This window comes from Haemorhous mexicanus, chromosome 9 (genome assembly GCF_027477595.1).
Source record: "Haemorhous mexicanus isolate bHaeMex1 chromosome 9, bHaeMex1.pri, whole genome shotgun sequence".
Lineage (NCBI taxonomy): Eukaryota > Metazoa > Chordata > Aves > Passeriformes > Fringillidae > Haemorhous > Haemorhous mexicanus.
In genome coordinates, this window is record NC_082349.1 from 2,805,801 (window position 1) to 2,821,539 (window position 15,739).

A 15,739-nucleotide genomic window follows, 5' to 3' on the forward strand; every position below is an offset into this window, starting at 1 on the left:
ATTTAGTGCAAATGTTTCTGGTTTTGCAATGTTTCCCCTTAACCTCAGAACTGTAGTCAAAAAGTACCTTCAAATTAGGAGGTACTGTCCAAGAACCAGCTAAAAACCACAGAATGTATTCTAGAAGCACTGTAATTCTTTAAGATCATTTCCCAGCCTTTTTGTAACTGTTCCCAAAGCCCTTTCCCTCTCTGCTTTCCCCTCTCCAAACACAACAGGCTCATCTGCTTGTCTCAGATGCGGATCATAACTTTTTTATTTCTTATGTACATTCTTAACAAAGCATCAAAGGCAAATGCTCTCCTTTCCCCCCATGTTTCAGTGAGCTCCAGGTACAAATTAACTTCAGTTAGAAGGTCGCCACTAAGTTCCCAACCACCCCAAACAGAGATGCAGATTTGAGGGCTTCACTCTTCAAAGTACAAAATTATTTTAATTACACTACACTCTGCCCTTGGTTTGAAGTATTAATCACACCTATTTACACTTTGCTCATTAACACCTATGCACCAAGATGCAAATTAGACCAGTCAAACAATTCCATGAATTCAGTTCCCTCCAATGCTCTGGACAAGGTTCCCAGACTTTTCTTTGTGGAGCAGGAAAGAATGGGAGCAGGAGAATAAACCATGTCCATTACCCAAAGACTAAATATGAAGTGTTACTTCCCAAGTTACAAAAATACACAACTTCTGATGAAATTTGCTGGTTAATATACATTTACTCCAGGGTATGAATACAAATAACTTTTATTAAAAAAACAAACAAACAAAAAAAAAAAAAAACCAAGAAAAACAAAACAAAAAAAGGGGGGGAAAACGGGAAAAACCAGAAAAAAAAAAAGAGAAAAAAAAGGAAAAAAAAAAGCTAATAATACAACAGGCATGTCTGAGACCTAGAGTTGCATTAAAACCACTACTGGGTGCTGTAGGCATCATTCAGAATCTATACAAACTGGTATTTCTAAAAGGTCAGAGCACTATCTCCAGCAGAAAAGTTACGGTGTGAGTCAAGTCCTATGTCACGTTTTGTTAATTCAAGTCGAGCCACTTGACACCGAAGGAAAAAAAGACCAGAAAGATGAAGAATCAGTAGCTTCAAAAAACAAACAGCCGTTGCTTCCAGGTAGTTTGGATGCAAGTCAGAGCCAGAGGTGTATGCAAATCCCAAATATTTACAGTCCAAGTACACATCACTCTACAATTTTCTTATAAAACAGTAGGTAAGGAGTCGATGTAGATGACGATGTCGGAGAAAGAGAATTCAGAAAGTCCTTTTCCTCTGTGACCTTCACCTCGGAATCATCGAAGAGCAGCCACTTGCCCTCGTACTCCTTGAGGCTCTGGAGCACGTAGAGAGCTTTGTTCTCCAGTCCGTTGGCTGCCAGCGCCGGGGGCTCACCCTGCTCCGCCCGGGGCTCGGCGCTGGGCTCGCCGCGCGGCTCGGGAGCCACGCTCAGGAGCTTCTCGGGGTTGGGCTGTTTGCTGGCACACAGCTCACAGTCAGCCTTGCTCTTCTGCCCCCCGAGCAGCCCCACGGCCTCCACGTTCTTCTTGCTGAGCACCTTGCCCGGCGGTGCGGCGCCGCTGAGCCTGAAGGAGACCTCGCCGTCGTCGTAGTCCTCGGCCATGGCCCGCGCCTCCTCCTCGGTCAGCGGCTCCGGCTTGAGCGCGGCGTAGCCCGGCTCGGGGAGGAAGTTGCCCCTGTCCAGCTCCAGGCTCTGCAGGTCCGTGACCTTCACCGAGGCCGTGTAGTGGCCGCTGCTGATGGTGATGCCGCTGTGCATGACCACGGCGAAGAGCCCGTAGGTGTCGTTGGTGGGCCGCGTGCTCCACTCCTCCAGGGACAGCCTGAGCGGCGTCAGCAGCGGCGTGTTGATCTTGGACAGGCCCCCGTAGCAGTCAAACCTGCCAAGGGACACGGGGCTTACACCTCCTGCCACAGCACCTCCCAAAAACCACTTCAGCTGGCCCAGAGGTGCAGCCATATCCTTTCTCTAAGATATGGATGGTGGGACCTGCTCCCTGCTGCCCTGGCCCAGCACCAGCATCCCAAGCACCCCCAGTCAGGAAAGGCACTTTTACGACTGTTATGTTAAATTTTACAGCCCAGAAAATGCGAATTTTAACTTATTTCTGAGATCCCATTTTTCTAAAGTATCAGCTAAAGATGATTTTTAAATAGTGATGATACAGGTTCAGCTGATTGTTACCACTCCTGCTCCTATTTCTACACCAACACCCCCTTCTCTCTCTTACCATCCTGTTCAAAAACAAACCAAAAACCTCTTCAACAGCCAAGGCTGAACCAAGCAGGGTTGGGTTTGTTTTTTTCTCCTCTGGAAAGAGTCATTTACTAAATAAAGCATTACTTATTTTACTTTCAAGTAGCTTTAGTACCACTCAGAGATTGTGACTAATTTCCCTCAGCTCCCCTCAGTGCACTGTAGCTGTGCCAGTGGTGCTCACCTGGGATTCTTCACTAGCTGTCCTGTGCCATTCTAATTTTTCAAGCAATTCTGTGGCTAATTTCCTTTAGAAAATCCTCTAGTATTCCATAAATATTCAGTTATTTTGTTCCCAGCACACAAATTTACCAGGAGGGGAAAAAAATCCTTTCATTATAAGGATCCCCTACAGAATTTGAAGAGAAAGTCAGTGTTGGGATTTTACTGAGCAGCAGCCTCCTTGAATGATTCTGCTCTTGATGACTTACACATTGCATCAGCCCAGATCAATTAACCCCTTTATTTAACAATAGGTTGTGATGTCCTAATAAATTCCAGGGATGACTCAGTCTTACTCAACTGTGAGGGTGTTGTAGGGAAAAATACTGGGGAGTACAGACAAGGCCTGAAAAACTGAGGTTTCCAAGAGCTTACTGCTCTTATCATAGGAAAAAAATAACTTAAATCCAAGGAAACCGCAGCCATGGAATAACTGCAGTTATGATTATTGTTTTCCTGGATTTAATTTTGGTTCTGTTTGGCTCCTGTTCAGAGCCATGAACCCTGAGACACAGAAATAGACACAGTAACACACACACAGATCCTCAGTCGTTCCAGTTCAGTGAAACCTCACTTCAGACCTCTCTCACCATCACATTTCACTCCACCAAAAGGAACACAGAAGAGCACAGAATCAGAAATAATACAACTTAAATCTTCTGAAAATCCCTAGCAGCAGCAGCCAGAAATAGAGATATTCAGAAGAGAGTCAAGAAACACAGAACTGTTGGCTGATACCCTGGATTACAAATCCAGTTCCACTCAAGCACACTGGGACAATCATATTCACAGAAAACAGGAAAAAGCAGGCTCTACCTTTCTTCTCAATGACATCCAGCATCAGAAAGATTTGGAGAGGAGGAAATAAGAGAGGAAATCTTTTCCTATTAGCTTTTTGTTCTTCTTAATGATAAGAATCTGAAGACAGAAAAATTGCATGCCAAGTACTCTGCCTGCTCTGACTGATGCACTTCAAACACATCAAACCTGATTTCTGCAGCCACATCTTTTGAGACCATAAATTAGTGACATTTTACCCACTGCACTGAATTTCACAAGACAAAAAGCTGATTTTCTCACAGATTGTTAAATTTTCTATAGTGGAAATGCTTAATTACGTGTTACCAGTTAACAAATTCCTCCTAAACAGCTTCACAGCCTGCTCACACATGGCCTGGCATTTTTCCCCACACACACTTGCCAAAGAGAATGACTCCTCCCCAGGCAAGGAGATTTTCACACTGGCTGCTTTATTTTAAAACAAAACACTTTGCAAAGCAGCATCTAGAAAAGATGAATAAAATCCCTATTAACTGCAAATATTTACAGTACCCTTGATTTCTCATTTATTTACAACTCAGTCACCAGAGAACTCAGTAGAGCACAACTGAGCAGACCAGATTCCCAAATTTTTGTGGGAGCTAAAAGTTGTCTGAAGATTCTTGTCTTAAAAAAATTTAGGTTTAAAGCCAGTGTAAGAGTTTGTTACTACTTTTAGTAGTGACAGGGTTTTGCCCAAAACAAAACAGCCAACCCAAAAATCAAGAAACTCTTCAGAAGAGTTTCAGCTTCATCACAGGTTTCAATGTCAGGTTTTCCACTCTGACTTCATTCATCTCTGACTGGTAGCCCTTGGCAGAAAATTTATGGAAGGACTGAGAGGACACATGAGGAAAACCACAAGAGCCTGGATTCACTCTGACCTGGAAATTGGTCTGAATGTTTTGGAGCAAGGAGCTGGAGCTGGCCAGGACAGAAGAGGTGAGTGAGGCAGGAGAAGATTGGTTAACTGCAGGTCCTTCCTCATGGAAACAAGAAAATAGGAAACACAGGAGCAAATGGAAGATAATTTTCGTGTTTCTTACTCAGCTGTGATGATTTTTAGTGTGCAGCTCTAAGTCAGTATAGACAAATCAGTATTTAAGTAAATATTGTGGAGATCAATGAAAAGACCATTTTGTATGTTATGATTCTGGACTTGTATGGAAAGACAGTGCAGAGACAGAGGAAATTTCCTTTCTGCTTTGTCAGAAACCTGGATATTCCTGTACAGCACTGTAGGGATGGATTTTTGTTTCCTCTCATCCCAAGTATTAAAAAAAATATATATAAAGAACATTCTCACAACTTTTCAAAATATGAGGATTGCTACAATTACAATACCAAACTGATTACTCTGTAATTGAATATCAATGATGCTGATACTATTGTGTTTATAAAGTAATTGATTTTTAAAAAATATTAGCTCTTTAAAATGTTTATCTGATTATTTTTCCCCCCAAAATTTTAGTGTTCACATTCAGGTAGAGAGCAAAGTCTTTTTAAAGAAATTGGTCAATTTTGGGGTGAGTGTTGGCTCTTTCAAAGTGTGTTAACTCCTGATTGTATTTTTTTCCCCACTCTCATTCATCTTTTTAGTACATTCAGGCAGAGACAACATCAGACCATAAAATGCAGATTTGTTTTCATTACTTGTTCTGGTAAAGCACTTAAAGCTGCCTCTGAACTCTCAGTTTATTTAGTTAAAACTTAAATATCCCCTAAAATAAGGGGATATTTAAAGCAAATAAAGTTTTAAAACATAGATAGTTGTTCTAAGAGTAGACCTAAAAAATTTTTGTTAAGGATTGTCTCCTAAAAGTCAATTTTTCTGGAAGTAATTTCTGCCACTACCTGAAACAACACAAAGCCTTTATAGTATTGGGGGCTTCATCCCAGCAATTTCACTCCCATCTGGGAATCTTTTGGAAACATGGCAAAGCATTTCCAGCTCTTGGGGTAAGACTTCCCTTGCTGCAGGACCCTGTTTGCTAAGGCAGGCAATGCATACTCACTCCAAGCCACTGGCAGCAAAGCACTTCAAGTGAATTGTGATCACTTCGGGCATTTTATCGAACAAGAGGCTGCGCTCGGCTTCCGTGTAGTGGTGGCAGTTCTCACAGAAATATTTGTCCTCTCCCACAATCCTCTCCACGGAGGCAAACTGGGAAATTGCCCATTTCAGAGTCTTCATTTCTGTTTTTGGCTCTGGTGAAACTGGAAAAGAAATCGCTGCATTCACGGATGTGCCAATATTTACATTTCCAACGCATCCCGCCAGAAGAGCAACAAAACGAAATATGTCAAGTTCAGACCACTCCAAACCTGCAACACTGCAAAGAACACTCAGTATGTGTGAAATATGTGATGTATTCCAATCTCTGGAGCATTTCAGGAAGGGATGAAAACATCCCTTAATGGATGTCATTACTCAGAATTAGGATTTTCCCAAAGCTCCTTTCAGCTCACACAGTTTTGTTGCCATGTCTGGAAATGGAGAGCTTGTATGAGACCAGAATTTCACTTATTAAGGCAAACCCCCAAAATAACCAGAAAGTTCCCTCTCACTTCTTGCATTTTGCCTCCCCTGCCACCCTCACAGTGCTGACAGGATCACCCGCTGTCGGCAGCACTTCACATATGAACATCACCCCACACATTTTCCTTTGGATCCTTCAGCAAAATGGGGAGCAAAAGCAGGAAAAACTGCTCCATATTAAGTCAGTGGCAACTAAAATTAATTCCCTTAAAATTCTCAATTTCAAGATGTGTTTTTTGGCATGCTTCCTTTTGAAAATAGCTAAAAAACTACATACAGATCAATAAAATTTGTGAAGGAGACCACATGACTAACAGTTACAAACATAATATGAATGTTATTAAAATAAAAACAATCTAAAATACTCAATTTTTTTTTGAGTAACTAAGAAAAAAAAAAAAAGCCGGATTCTTGTTTCTTTTATTTCTAAGAAAAAAATGTAAATATTTCTTACAAAAAGAGGAAAAAGCAAAATTTCTTATCCAGGAAGAAAAAGGAAGACTCAAGCAGGAAAACAGGTGCCTAAGTGACAGGCTGTAGGCAGTCCAAGCTATGTGTTAAGATCTGGAACAATTTGAATATTATCTGGAACAATTTGAATATTATCTGGATCCGCCAACATTATCAGCACCATGTTTCCAAAGTCTAAAGTTAATCAGGACAGGAGATAACAGCCTCTAATTTTAGCCAGCACAAACAGGAGCTGTTCTTCCTAACTGCAGCACCATCCTTCCCCATGGCTGGCTGAGGCAGGAACACACCTCACAACGCTTTTTTTGGTTTTTTTTTGAGGGAATTACTTACTTTCAGAACTCTCTTCACTTTTAGAAAGCTCATCTTCTTGCACTGGGACACTGATGTCCTGAAAATCCTCCCTCCTTTCCGTGAAGCACTCGCACTCCAAGCACCTGGTCCTCAGCACTAACTGGCCCTGGAAGAGTTTCTCCACCAGCTCGAAGACAGCCAGCTCTGTACCTGGAGAGAGCACATGGCACATCCCTGAGCAAGGGCCACTTCATTCCAGAGACCCTTCAGAACCTGCTTATCCTCACAAAATCACTGTTACACCACGGCCTTTTAGGGAGCTCAGATAGGAATTAAAAAGCAAAACAAATCATGTGCAGTTTTCATGGTATCATCTGCTTGTAAGTAAATAAGGACCCTCTGTCTCTTGGGCCTCAAACTTTAATTTCTGTTCTAAATTGGGCTCTTGTTTTGTACTGGAAGTGTGACAGTGTCACATTCTGGAATATTTGGTTGTCATCAGTGCTCTGACTCCTCAGCATGGACTGCTGACCTCCTCAAGGAGCACCACACTGTGGGTTTGCCTGGTCTCTGTTCATCCTCAGTCCTCTCCTCCTTCCTAAATTTACTGGCCAGTTTTGGCCAAATCTGCAGAAGAAATGCAGAACTCAAAAGACTCTTCATTCCTTCCATTTTTTATAAAAAATTGGTGGGTAGAAAGTTGCAAATTAGTAAGTACTGGATTCATACTGAGGCCCTTCCCTCAACTTGTATCTTGATTCATTGACACAAACAAAATCCAGACCTGCCAGCCAATTAGCATTTCTAATTGGTATCTATTAGATCTAAATAGATTAGATCTTTAATACATCCTGACTCCTTCCTGGTTCTTGGGAAGGTTGGGAATATGGAAAGATTAAGGAACTGGAAGGGAAAAAGAGGATACTGTTTGTAAAACCATAGCTAGTGGTGTTTGGTTCTGTTTGCTCCTGCCAGAAATATCCCTTCACATCTCAAATCCACTTGCTCTTTCCATGGATGACAAAAATTAGTGGTAAATACAAACCTGGTAATATTCAGCCTTTTTTATACACATTGTACAACGATTACAGAATTTTAAGAGAAATGCCTCAAGATCTAAGCTAAACAGGTCAAGTTCTAAAAGAAAAAAAATTACAAACAAGTATAAAAATAAATTCTCTTTCCTAAAAAAACATCTTTAATTCCTGAAAAATCTAATTTTGTGTTTAGAGCTCTGCAGGCTGTGCAGTCTGAAGGCTGACTTCCCACGCATTGTACTTTCTTAATCCTACTAATTTTAAGCCCATCCACTTGTGCACCAACCTTCCTTTTTTGGTTCTTTTTCAGTTCCTTTTCCATGATGGCTTTCCACCGGAGATGCTGGTTCATGATATTCTTCTTTACTGTCACCATTTTCACACTTGACAGCTGACTCTTCGAACTCACAGTCATATTCCTTCCCTGGCTCTTTGGATCCCAAGTTTGTAGTTAACTTTCCCAGACTGTAAAATTTGGACAGAATACTGGGCTGTTTGCAGGAAGATTTTAACCAGTTTAACCTAAGGCGCGACTTTTTCTGCGTGGGCTTGGCGCTCTCGCTCTCCCCGGAACACTTGGCAATGGCATCCATTTGGTTTTCCACCTTTTCTCCCGTGGCTTTCCTCTTGGACCTGGTTTGTCTTTGATTTTCTTCTGCTGCAATTTGCTCTTTTGATACTTTGGATTTTTTCTTGGCGTTGCCGCCCTCGGTGTCGCTTTTCCTCTTCCCGTTTCCCTTGAGCAGCTTCTCCTTGGCCGCGTCTCCACCGTGGCCGCCCGGGCTGGGATCCTCCTCCTCAGCAGGGCTCACAGACCCATTGCTCTCAGAGTTTGGGCTGGGTTTCTCCTCCAGTTTAACTGCAGGCTCTTCCACAGGCAGTTTGTTCAGCTCTTCCTTCTTCAGCAGCTGGCAGGTTTCCTGGATGTTGCCCAGGATACACTGCAGGACCTCCTGGGCATCGTGCTGCAGGTACCCTTCATACATGGGGTTCAGCTCTCTGCGCAAGGAAAGGAGCAAAAATCAGAGTTTGGTATCCTCTGCTAACTGGGGAATGTGATTTGAGACTGAAATCAGGGATTTAGGCATCATGGAGGATCAGGTGTCCCCTGTGTCACAGAGCTGGGGGGAGGTTCAGCCTTAAGGATGTACACACACCCACCAGCTCCTCAGCTCCAAGGGGATCCTTCCCATCCCTGGAAGTGTCCCAGGCCAGGCTGGACAGGGCTTGGAGCACCCAGGGATTGTGGGAAGTGTCCCTGCCCATGGCAGGGGTGGAACTGGACGAGATTTAAGGTCCCTTCCAGCCCAAACCTCTCTGTAATTTAGTAACACTTCTGTACCTAAGCACTGCTTTAAACCCCTTCTGCATTACAGTCTTACAATTTCTTTTCAAATTTCCAATGCCATGGTGCCAACAATAAGCACAAAAATCTTGCTGCCTGCAAGGCCACCCCGAATTTAAGGCCATCTACCTTGCACCAGCCTCTAAGGCTGGGCAATGTAATGGCCTGGAAGTGTCAGGACAGAATTCTGCCAGCATTTAGGGGGATTTGTACCTGAGGGTGTTCAGCAGCCTCCGGGGCTGAGTGGCCAATTCATCCGTGTATTTCTCTGGGTTCAGGAGAAAACTGGCTTGAAGCTGCTCAACTGAAAGGATCAAGGAGTGCAAACTGCAGATGAGCTCGTAACTTGCCAAGGGATCTTCTTTACAGCTTCCCTGCAATGACAATGTAAGAGGAATAAAAACACTTGCAACAGGTACACTGGTCACAAACTAACATTTTTCTCTCCTCCCCTCCCTTGGTTTTCTCTATTTGGCTGAATTTTTTGTCTGCTATGGGAGGCAGGTGGGTTTCAGACAGTATTTAGGTTTTTTTTCAAGTAGGAAACAAACATATAAGCCCAATTAACCATTGGTTTAAAATCCCAAACCATCCGTGCCCTAACTCCCATTTCCATCAGCTCCAGGCACTGCTCCATAATTATCTTTGTGCCAGAAGCATGGCCAGGTGTCTTCCTCAAATTTCTGCTGTTAGACTTTAAAACTTGTGCTAAAGTTCAAAACAACTCAAATACATTTTGAGTTTTCTGCACTGTTACTTCTTCACCTGAAGTAACAGTGCAGAAAACAGTGCTGAAGAGCTTCTTAAGAACAAAAATCAGTTACATTTTCCCTGCATTCAGGACAGCCTCACTTTTAAGGTTACAAATAAAGAACACGTGGGGATTTGTTACCTTTTCTGCCTTTTGCTCTCCTTCATCCTTTGAAGACTCTCTCTTCTTTGAAATGATGTTATATAAATGTTTTACTCCAGTTTTAAAACCAGGACAAAAGTATAATACCTGAAAGCAACAGTTGAAAAAACGAGAATAACTGGAGTAAGAAGTTATTCCACACATAAATGCACATTTATAATCCACACAGCTCTGCACCTCCCCAGGCACACAAAGATCCAGGATTTTTCACAGCAGGGAGGAGCCCTGAGTATGGAAAGTGAAGAATTTCCCAATCAGGACAACCACAGGGCACACATTTCCTGCAGCAGCATCTTTATTTCCCTGCTGTAATGAGATGTCCTTTTCACTGCACCCAGAATAAACCAATTTCACCCATTTGTGCTGGACCAAAATGCCCCTTTTGGAGCCCCCCTGGCCATGGCCTCACCTGCAGGACACTGTTCAGGTAGCAGGTGTTGCCCAGGTTGTTCAGGCCCACAAAAGGCAGCATGTTGTCTTTTTTCTCACAGCTGACAAGGGAGGGGGGCTGTGCTGCAGGAACCACCTGGTCACTGGGAGACAGAGAAATGGGGTAAGAGACACTCTGGAAAAACCACTCCTTCATCTCTCCCCACCTCAGAGAACTCAGCACTGAGAAATGCAGATCTAAACCCTGCAAAAGTGTGGCTGAATTCACTCTGACTCCTCAGCAACCCACCCAAAACCACACAGGAGGAAAACCTGCTCTAAGTTCCAACACATCAAATAGCAGGAGACTGATTTAATGGATCAAAAATTTTGTATGTAGATATTTTTGTATGTTCTTCATTCATAAGGCAGAAAAAACGTGCCTAGAATATATTTTTACATTGCTCCAGTCACATCACTTCATTTCTAGATGCAAAGCCAAAGCATAAAACCAGAAAAAAAAATCTAAAAAAAGAAACCAATACCCCTGACACACTATACGTTAATTATCATTATTATTAATTACTGATAGAAGTGATTAATATATTGTAATGGCACAACAGAACCAAATTTTCAAGTCTCCAACTATTTCTAACTGACCACAATTTTCTTTTTCCCACTTAAATCCCCTCACCAGCAATGAAATAGATTTCAGGCCCAGGGCCTGAAAAGCCCCAATAAATGACAGCCAAGTCCACAATTAAAGATCCTACATATTTCCATTAAAGCTCAGTTTGCAGAAAATTAAATTTTAATATAAATAGTTCAGTGACACAATAACTACTTATATTAACTTGAAGCAAAGCAAGTTTTTCGACTGATCTCAAAGTTTGTGCCAGAAAGAAAAAAAGCGAAAACATTCAAAGAGCAAATTGCAGCAGAAGAAAACTTGTTTTCTTAGAAGAGTTATTAGAAGTTGGTCACGGTGATTAAACAGGTTTTAAAAACTAACTTCAGTACGCGATCCCAAAGTTTGTGCCAGCTAAACATGCCCGGTGCGGCAAAGCCGCTTTCTCAAAACAGAAACTGGTCACAGCAATTAGTTGGCTCGGTGCGATGAGGCCGCCCGGGCGGTTAATTAACGTAAGCGCATGGTAAGTTAATTGAAGCGCACGGTAGCTCGATGGAGCGCGTGCTGCAGCGCGTAATTTACGCGAGAACGCGAAAGCGAAAGGAGCGGGGGAAAGAAGGATGGAGGGAAGGATGGAGGGAAGGAAGGATGGATGGAGGGAGCAGCCCGAGCCCGCCGCGGCAGCGCCACACAACTTCTCCCGCGCGGCACTCACATCTCGGCGCCTCGGAACTCCGCGCCCTTCGGCTCATTTTCCTGCGCCTCGATGAAATCCAGCACCCGCTTCGCCTCCTTCTTCTGAAAGAGCTTCAGCGACAGCCTGTTCTTCTTGGAGGGGCTGGCCCTGGCGCTGTCGCCGGGCAGGACGCCGGGCATGGTTCCTGCGGGGCGCGGCCGGGGCGCTCACACCTGGCGCGCACACACACACACACGCGCACACCAGGCGCCATTTACTCCCCGAGGGGGCCGAGCGCGGACCCGCCGCCCCCCGCCCCGGGCTCGGGCCGCCCCCCCGCGCCCCCCGCATGTTCCCCGCGGCCGGCGGGGCCCGAGGCCGCGGTGCGGCCGCTCCCCCTCACTCACCGCTACATGCCGGCCCCGCTCCCGCTCGCCGTTGCCATGGAGACCGCGGGGACACCGTCAGCGAACTTGGCGCGTTTTTTTCCCCGCGCCGACGAGGACCCCCCCGCCCCGCGCGCGCCCCGCCTCGCGCCGCAACCCCCCCGCCCCGCCGGCGGCCGCCCCGAGAGAACGCCGGAAAACCGAGCGCGCCCCGCCGGGGCAGGCCGGCGGCCGAAAGGCATGCCGAGCGGCGGCGGGGTGTCCGCCGGGAGCCGGTGGACAGAGCGGCGGCGGCTGGGCGCCGGAACTACGCCGCCACAGGCTCCGCAATGCCGCCGCCGCATCAGGCAGCGCAGCGGACAGCCCGCTGTGGGTCCTGCCTGGGCGCGCGCGGGCGCTGGTAACGGCCCGGCCAAAGGGCTCGGGTTCGGGCTTTACCATTCGCGTGGGGAGATCCCTCATGCCCCCCCCGCCGGTGGGAGGTGAATTGGTCGGTCCCGCTGTGACCACTCCCCTATGCGGCTCGGCCAATCAGAGGCGGCGGCTCCGTTCCCCCCTCACGCCCTGAGGGCCCGGCCCGCAGTGGCCGGAGCGGCCCGCGGAGCCTTCCCGCGTTTTTCCACAAAACCCGCACATCCTTTCGGGAATTCTCAGCGCTGCCCGGCCCTAAGGCCCCACCCGCACTCCTCTGCACCCCGCAGTGAACTGTAGTTATCACCGAGGCTGTTAGGGCTGCAAAACTGCCGGTTTAGCGGTCCGGCATGTGGGAAAATGCAGTGGATTCCTGCGTTCTGCTCTTTAAACTGGCCCTTCCAGGACCTCCCGTCTGTGCATAAAAGATGCACGTTACTTATACATAAAGGTTTTCTAACAGGAAGGTTTATTCACCTAAGATATTTTACAGGTTTAGTTACATAACTGACTATGGGCAATACTCAGATCTGGATTTTGGGGTGAATTACCCCAAATTTGAGTACTCGAAAGCTGAATTTTGCCAGGACCAGCTGCTGCTGCTCCCCTGAGCATGGCACTCCTGTTAAGCACTAAAGCAAACTGAACTCCACAAAAATCACCTTTTTTTTTTGCAGTCCTGCAATATTTTCAGATTTTTTTTGCTGCTGCACAAATTATTATTACAGCATGTCACTATCCCTAAATACTCATATGAATTATGGAAGGAATTGTGTATATTCCAGCTGTGTATATTCCAGCAGTCATGATCATGCTCCTGCATAGGTTTTGATTTCTCTTGCAGGTAAAATTTCCACGTGTGCCTGCACATGCAGGGTTCAGATTCCCAAGGTGAATATACTGATTTATTTCCTTGGCTTGTGGGATCCCCAGAGCTCCCCAGAAGCTGTTGGGTTACTGCATTCCCACCAAGCATGGATGGATGGATGGATTTCCCCCGCAGCTCTGCCTTGTGAACTTTAGCTCCACTCAACAAACACTGCCCGAGGTCCCTGCAGTTAATAGACACTCAGGACTACAGAGGCTCTTTTGTGTGAGACAAGAGTCTTATCCAGGTGGGTGGTGCCCCTGGAAGTGCTTGGCTGATTAATAAAGTGATTAATTAAGTCTGTGTGACGCTGCTGGTGATGCCTTGTGCAGGCTGCCCTGGAGCAGAGACAGGGCAGAGTTCCAGAATAAAGCAGGGATTGATTCCAAGGATCTCCTCCATGGATCCACCTTGGGCAGCACCAGAGCCCAGCCAGGGCTGCACCCAAGATGACCCAAAATGGCCCCAAAATGCACGGCCGGGCACGGGGTCTCTCCCTGGGATCAGCTCTGCTCCATTTGCACCTTGCAGTTCATTGTCCCAGCCCAGCTTTAGCCCAGGCACTCCCACCCTGCTTGTTTTTCTCTCTCCAGCCCACGGGGTTTGTGCTCCTGGTCTGAGATTTGGCTCATTTGTCCTTGGTGCCCAGCTGGAGCAGGAATTGTTTTGTCTCCCTGCTCTGTGCAGAGCTCACCATGCCCTGATGTGAAGCCCAGTCCCACTCACTAAAGCAGAATGTGAAAAATAGAAAAGCCAAACCCTGAGGCATCAGTGGTTTGAGGCATTGGCTGAGGAGTCATTTCAGTGGCAGCTGGAAGGTGCTGGGCAGTCAAACCTGGGGCTGTGAGGAGAAAATCTGGGAGTGTTTGGGCCTTGGGGCTGGTTCCAGGCTGGAATGAGCTCCAAGGGCAGGGCTCCAGGCTGGTGTGACACAAAGGTGCCGTGACCCTGGCTGCTCAGCTCAGCCAAGGTCTGCCCTGCCCAGTGCCTGCTGTGCAATCTGCTTCAGCAAACAGGAGAAAAGGCTATTTATATCCGAGGGTTTTACAGGCTGAGTCTAAGTCCATATTAGGTAATTCCTCATTTCATGTGCTAGCTGAACTCCAGGTGTGCTTGTGCCTAGGAAGGCCATCAGGGGACAATTCCCAAATGCTCCCTTTAAAGATGTCTGTGCTGAGCTGTTGTGCAGCCCAGCAGGGCTCAGGGTCAGGTCTGCTTCCTGGATTTTAAAAATTGAAATGAAAACTTCCTGTTTTACTTTTTCTGCTGGTAATTTCATCTGATTACATATAACCCTCAGCCTGCTGTAAATAATTTCTCTCCCTTAATATACTCACAAATTGCTCCCTAATTCCCCATCATCGTTATTTTAACCAAACCATGCATATGTCATTCTTAATTTCCACTCTAAATTAGTTCTCTCTGGCTTTGAGAGACAAAGCCAATATAATTGTGAGACATTCTGAGTGATATTTAAGCTTCCCCTCTGCCACCTGGATGGAAAACTGGGGTGAAATCTTAGCTGCAGGTCTGTCAGTTGATTGATTTCTTTTAATTAGGCAACACAGTCACACTTCTGCCTCTTCTTTCTTCCCTCTCACCTTTCTCTGATGAGTTCATCAGCTGTAATCCCAGTCCAGGTCATTGTTGTATCCAAAAGTTTGGGGCACAGGGAGGAATGCAGGCAGTGCCAAGCCCTGGATGCCCAGGACAGCCTGCTTTGCTGATTCATTACAAAATGCCCCTGAAGCCATGATTTATTTTCAGGAAGCAGGAGCTGCCCTGCTTGGGAAGAAGCTTCACCCACCAGCCTGACATGGAGCTGTGCTGCCTCAGAGACACCCACACAGCTCCATCTCAAACCTGCCATCCAGCAGCTCCTTCCCACTGAGGAAAAACCCTCAGCTCCCTCAAATCTCCTCTCCACCAGCCTCTCACCCTCTCAGATTTTTATGCCCCCTCTTAAAATACGGTTCCCTGTCAGTGCTTAACGTGAGGAAATTTTTCCAGCAGGAAAAGGTTCTGTTTAAATGTAAGGAAATGGGGATTATTTTTTTCTGTATCTCTCCAAACCCACAGTAACACCTAATTAAATATTGATGGCAGCTTAGCACGCTCCATAAAGGAACTGTTGTCTAGAAGGCTCTGAAGCTTCCCTCCATGCAGTAAAGGAGTGGTTCAGGCACAGGCCAAAGAAGGAGCAGGTGCAGGAGGCAGTGATTCCTTACGTAGGGTCCAGTGTGCAAAATCAAATTATGTCCAATACTCTGGACTTCACAGCCACGTGTTACAAAAATAGCTGTGCTGGGAGACCAGAAATCTTCACAGGCACAGCCAAAAATAACCACATGAAATGCCTGGAAGGAGCAGATTCCCCAGAGATGGGATTTCTGGAGTCCTGGAGGCAGCCTCCAGTACAGAGCACGATTCCCAGCAGGGGAAAACCTCCCCAACCTTTAGCTGTTGCTGAATCA

At 45.9% G+C, this 15,739-nt stretch overlaps 1 protein-coding gene across 3 annotated transcripts; it reads right to left on the reverse strand.

Annotated features, from left to right (window-relative positions):
- Positions 1–238: 238 nt before the first annotated feature.
- USP1 (ubiquitin specific peptidase 1) lies at positions 239–12,140 on the reverse strand. Of its 3 annotated transcripts, none has more exons than XM_059853635.1 (9): positions 12,008–12,140; positions 11,640–11,833; positions 10,334–10,457; positions 9,904–10,011; positions 9,225–9,385; positions 7,953–8,665; positions 6,669–6,839; positions 5,341–5,542; positions 239–1,907 (listed from the first exon to the last, which is right to left on the reverse strand). In XM_059853635.1, exons 2-9 carry the CDS (start codon positions 11,798–11,800, stop codon positions 1,193–1,195), a joined length of 2,355 nt encoding a protein of 784 aa, XP_059709618.1. In that variant the 5' UTR covers positions 11,801–11,833; positions 12,008–12,140; the 3' UTR covers positions 239–1,192. The 3 variants fall into 3 exon arrangements, with proteins under 3 accessions (XP_059709618.1, XP_059709617.1, XP_059709619.1); XM_059853634.1 differs by having other exon boundaries at positions 11,640–11,805; positions 12,008–12,125; XM_059853636.1 differs by lacking the exon at positions 11,640–11,833 and having other exon boundaries at positions 12,008–12,115.
- Positions 12,141–15,739: the final 3,599 nt, after the last annotated feature.

Bases quoted from the DNA above. Each gene is read 5' to 3' on its own strand.
- USP1 (XM_059853635.1), bottom strand. From the start codon at position 11,800: ATGCCCGGCGTCCTGCCCGGCGACAGCGCCAGGGCCAGCCCCTCCAAG. The intron at 10,012-10,333 runs GTGAGGCCATGG...TGTTGCTTTCAG, and splicing joins ACCTGAACAGTGTCCTGCAG to GTATTATACTTTTGTCCTGG. The intron at 1,908-5,340 runs GTGAGTATGCAT...GTCCCTTGGCAG, and splicing joins TTTGCTGCCAGTGGCTTGGA to GTTTGACTGCTACGGGGGCC.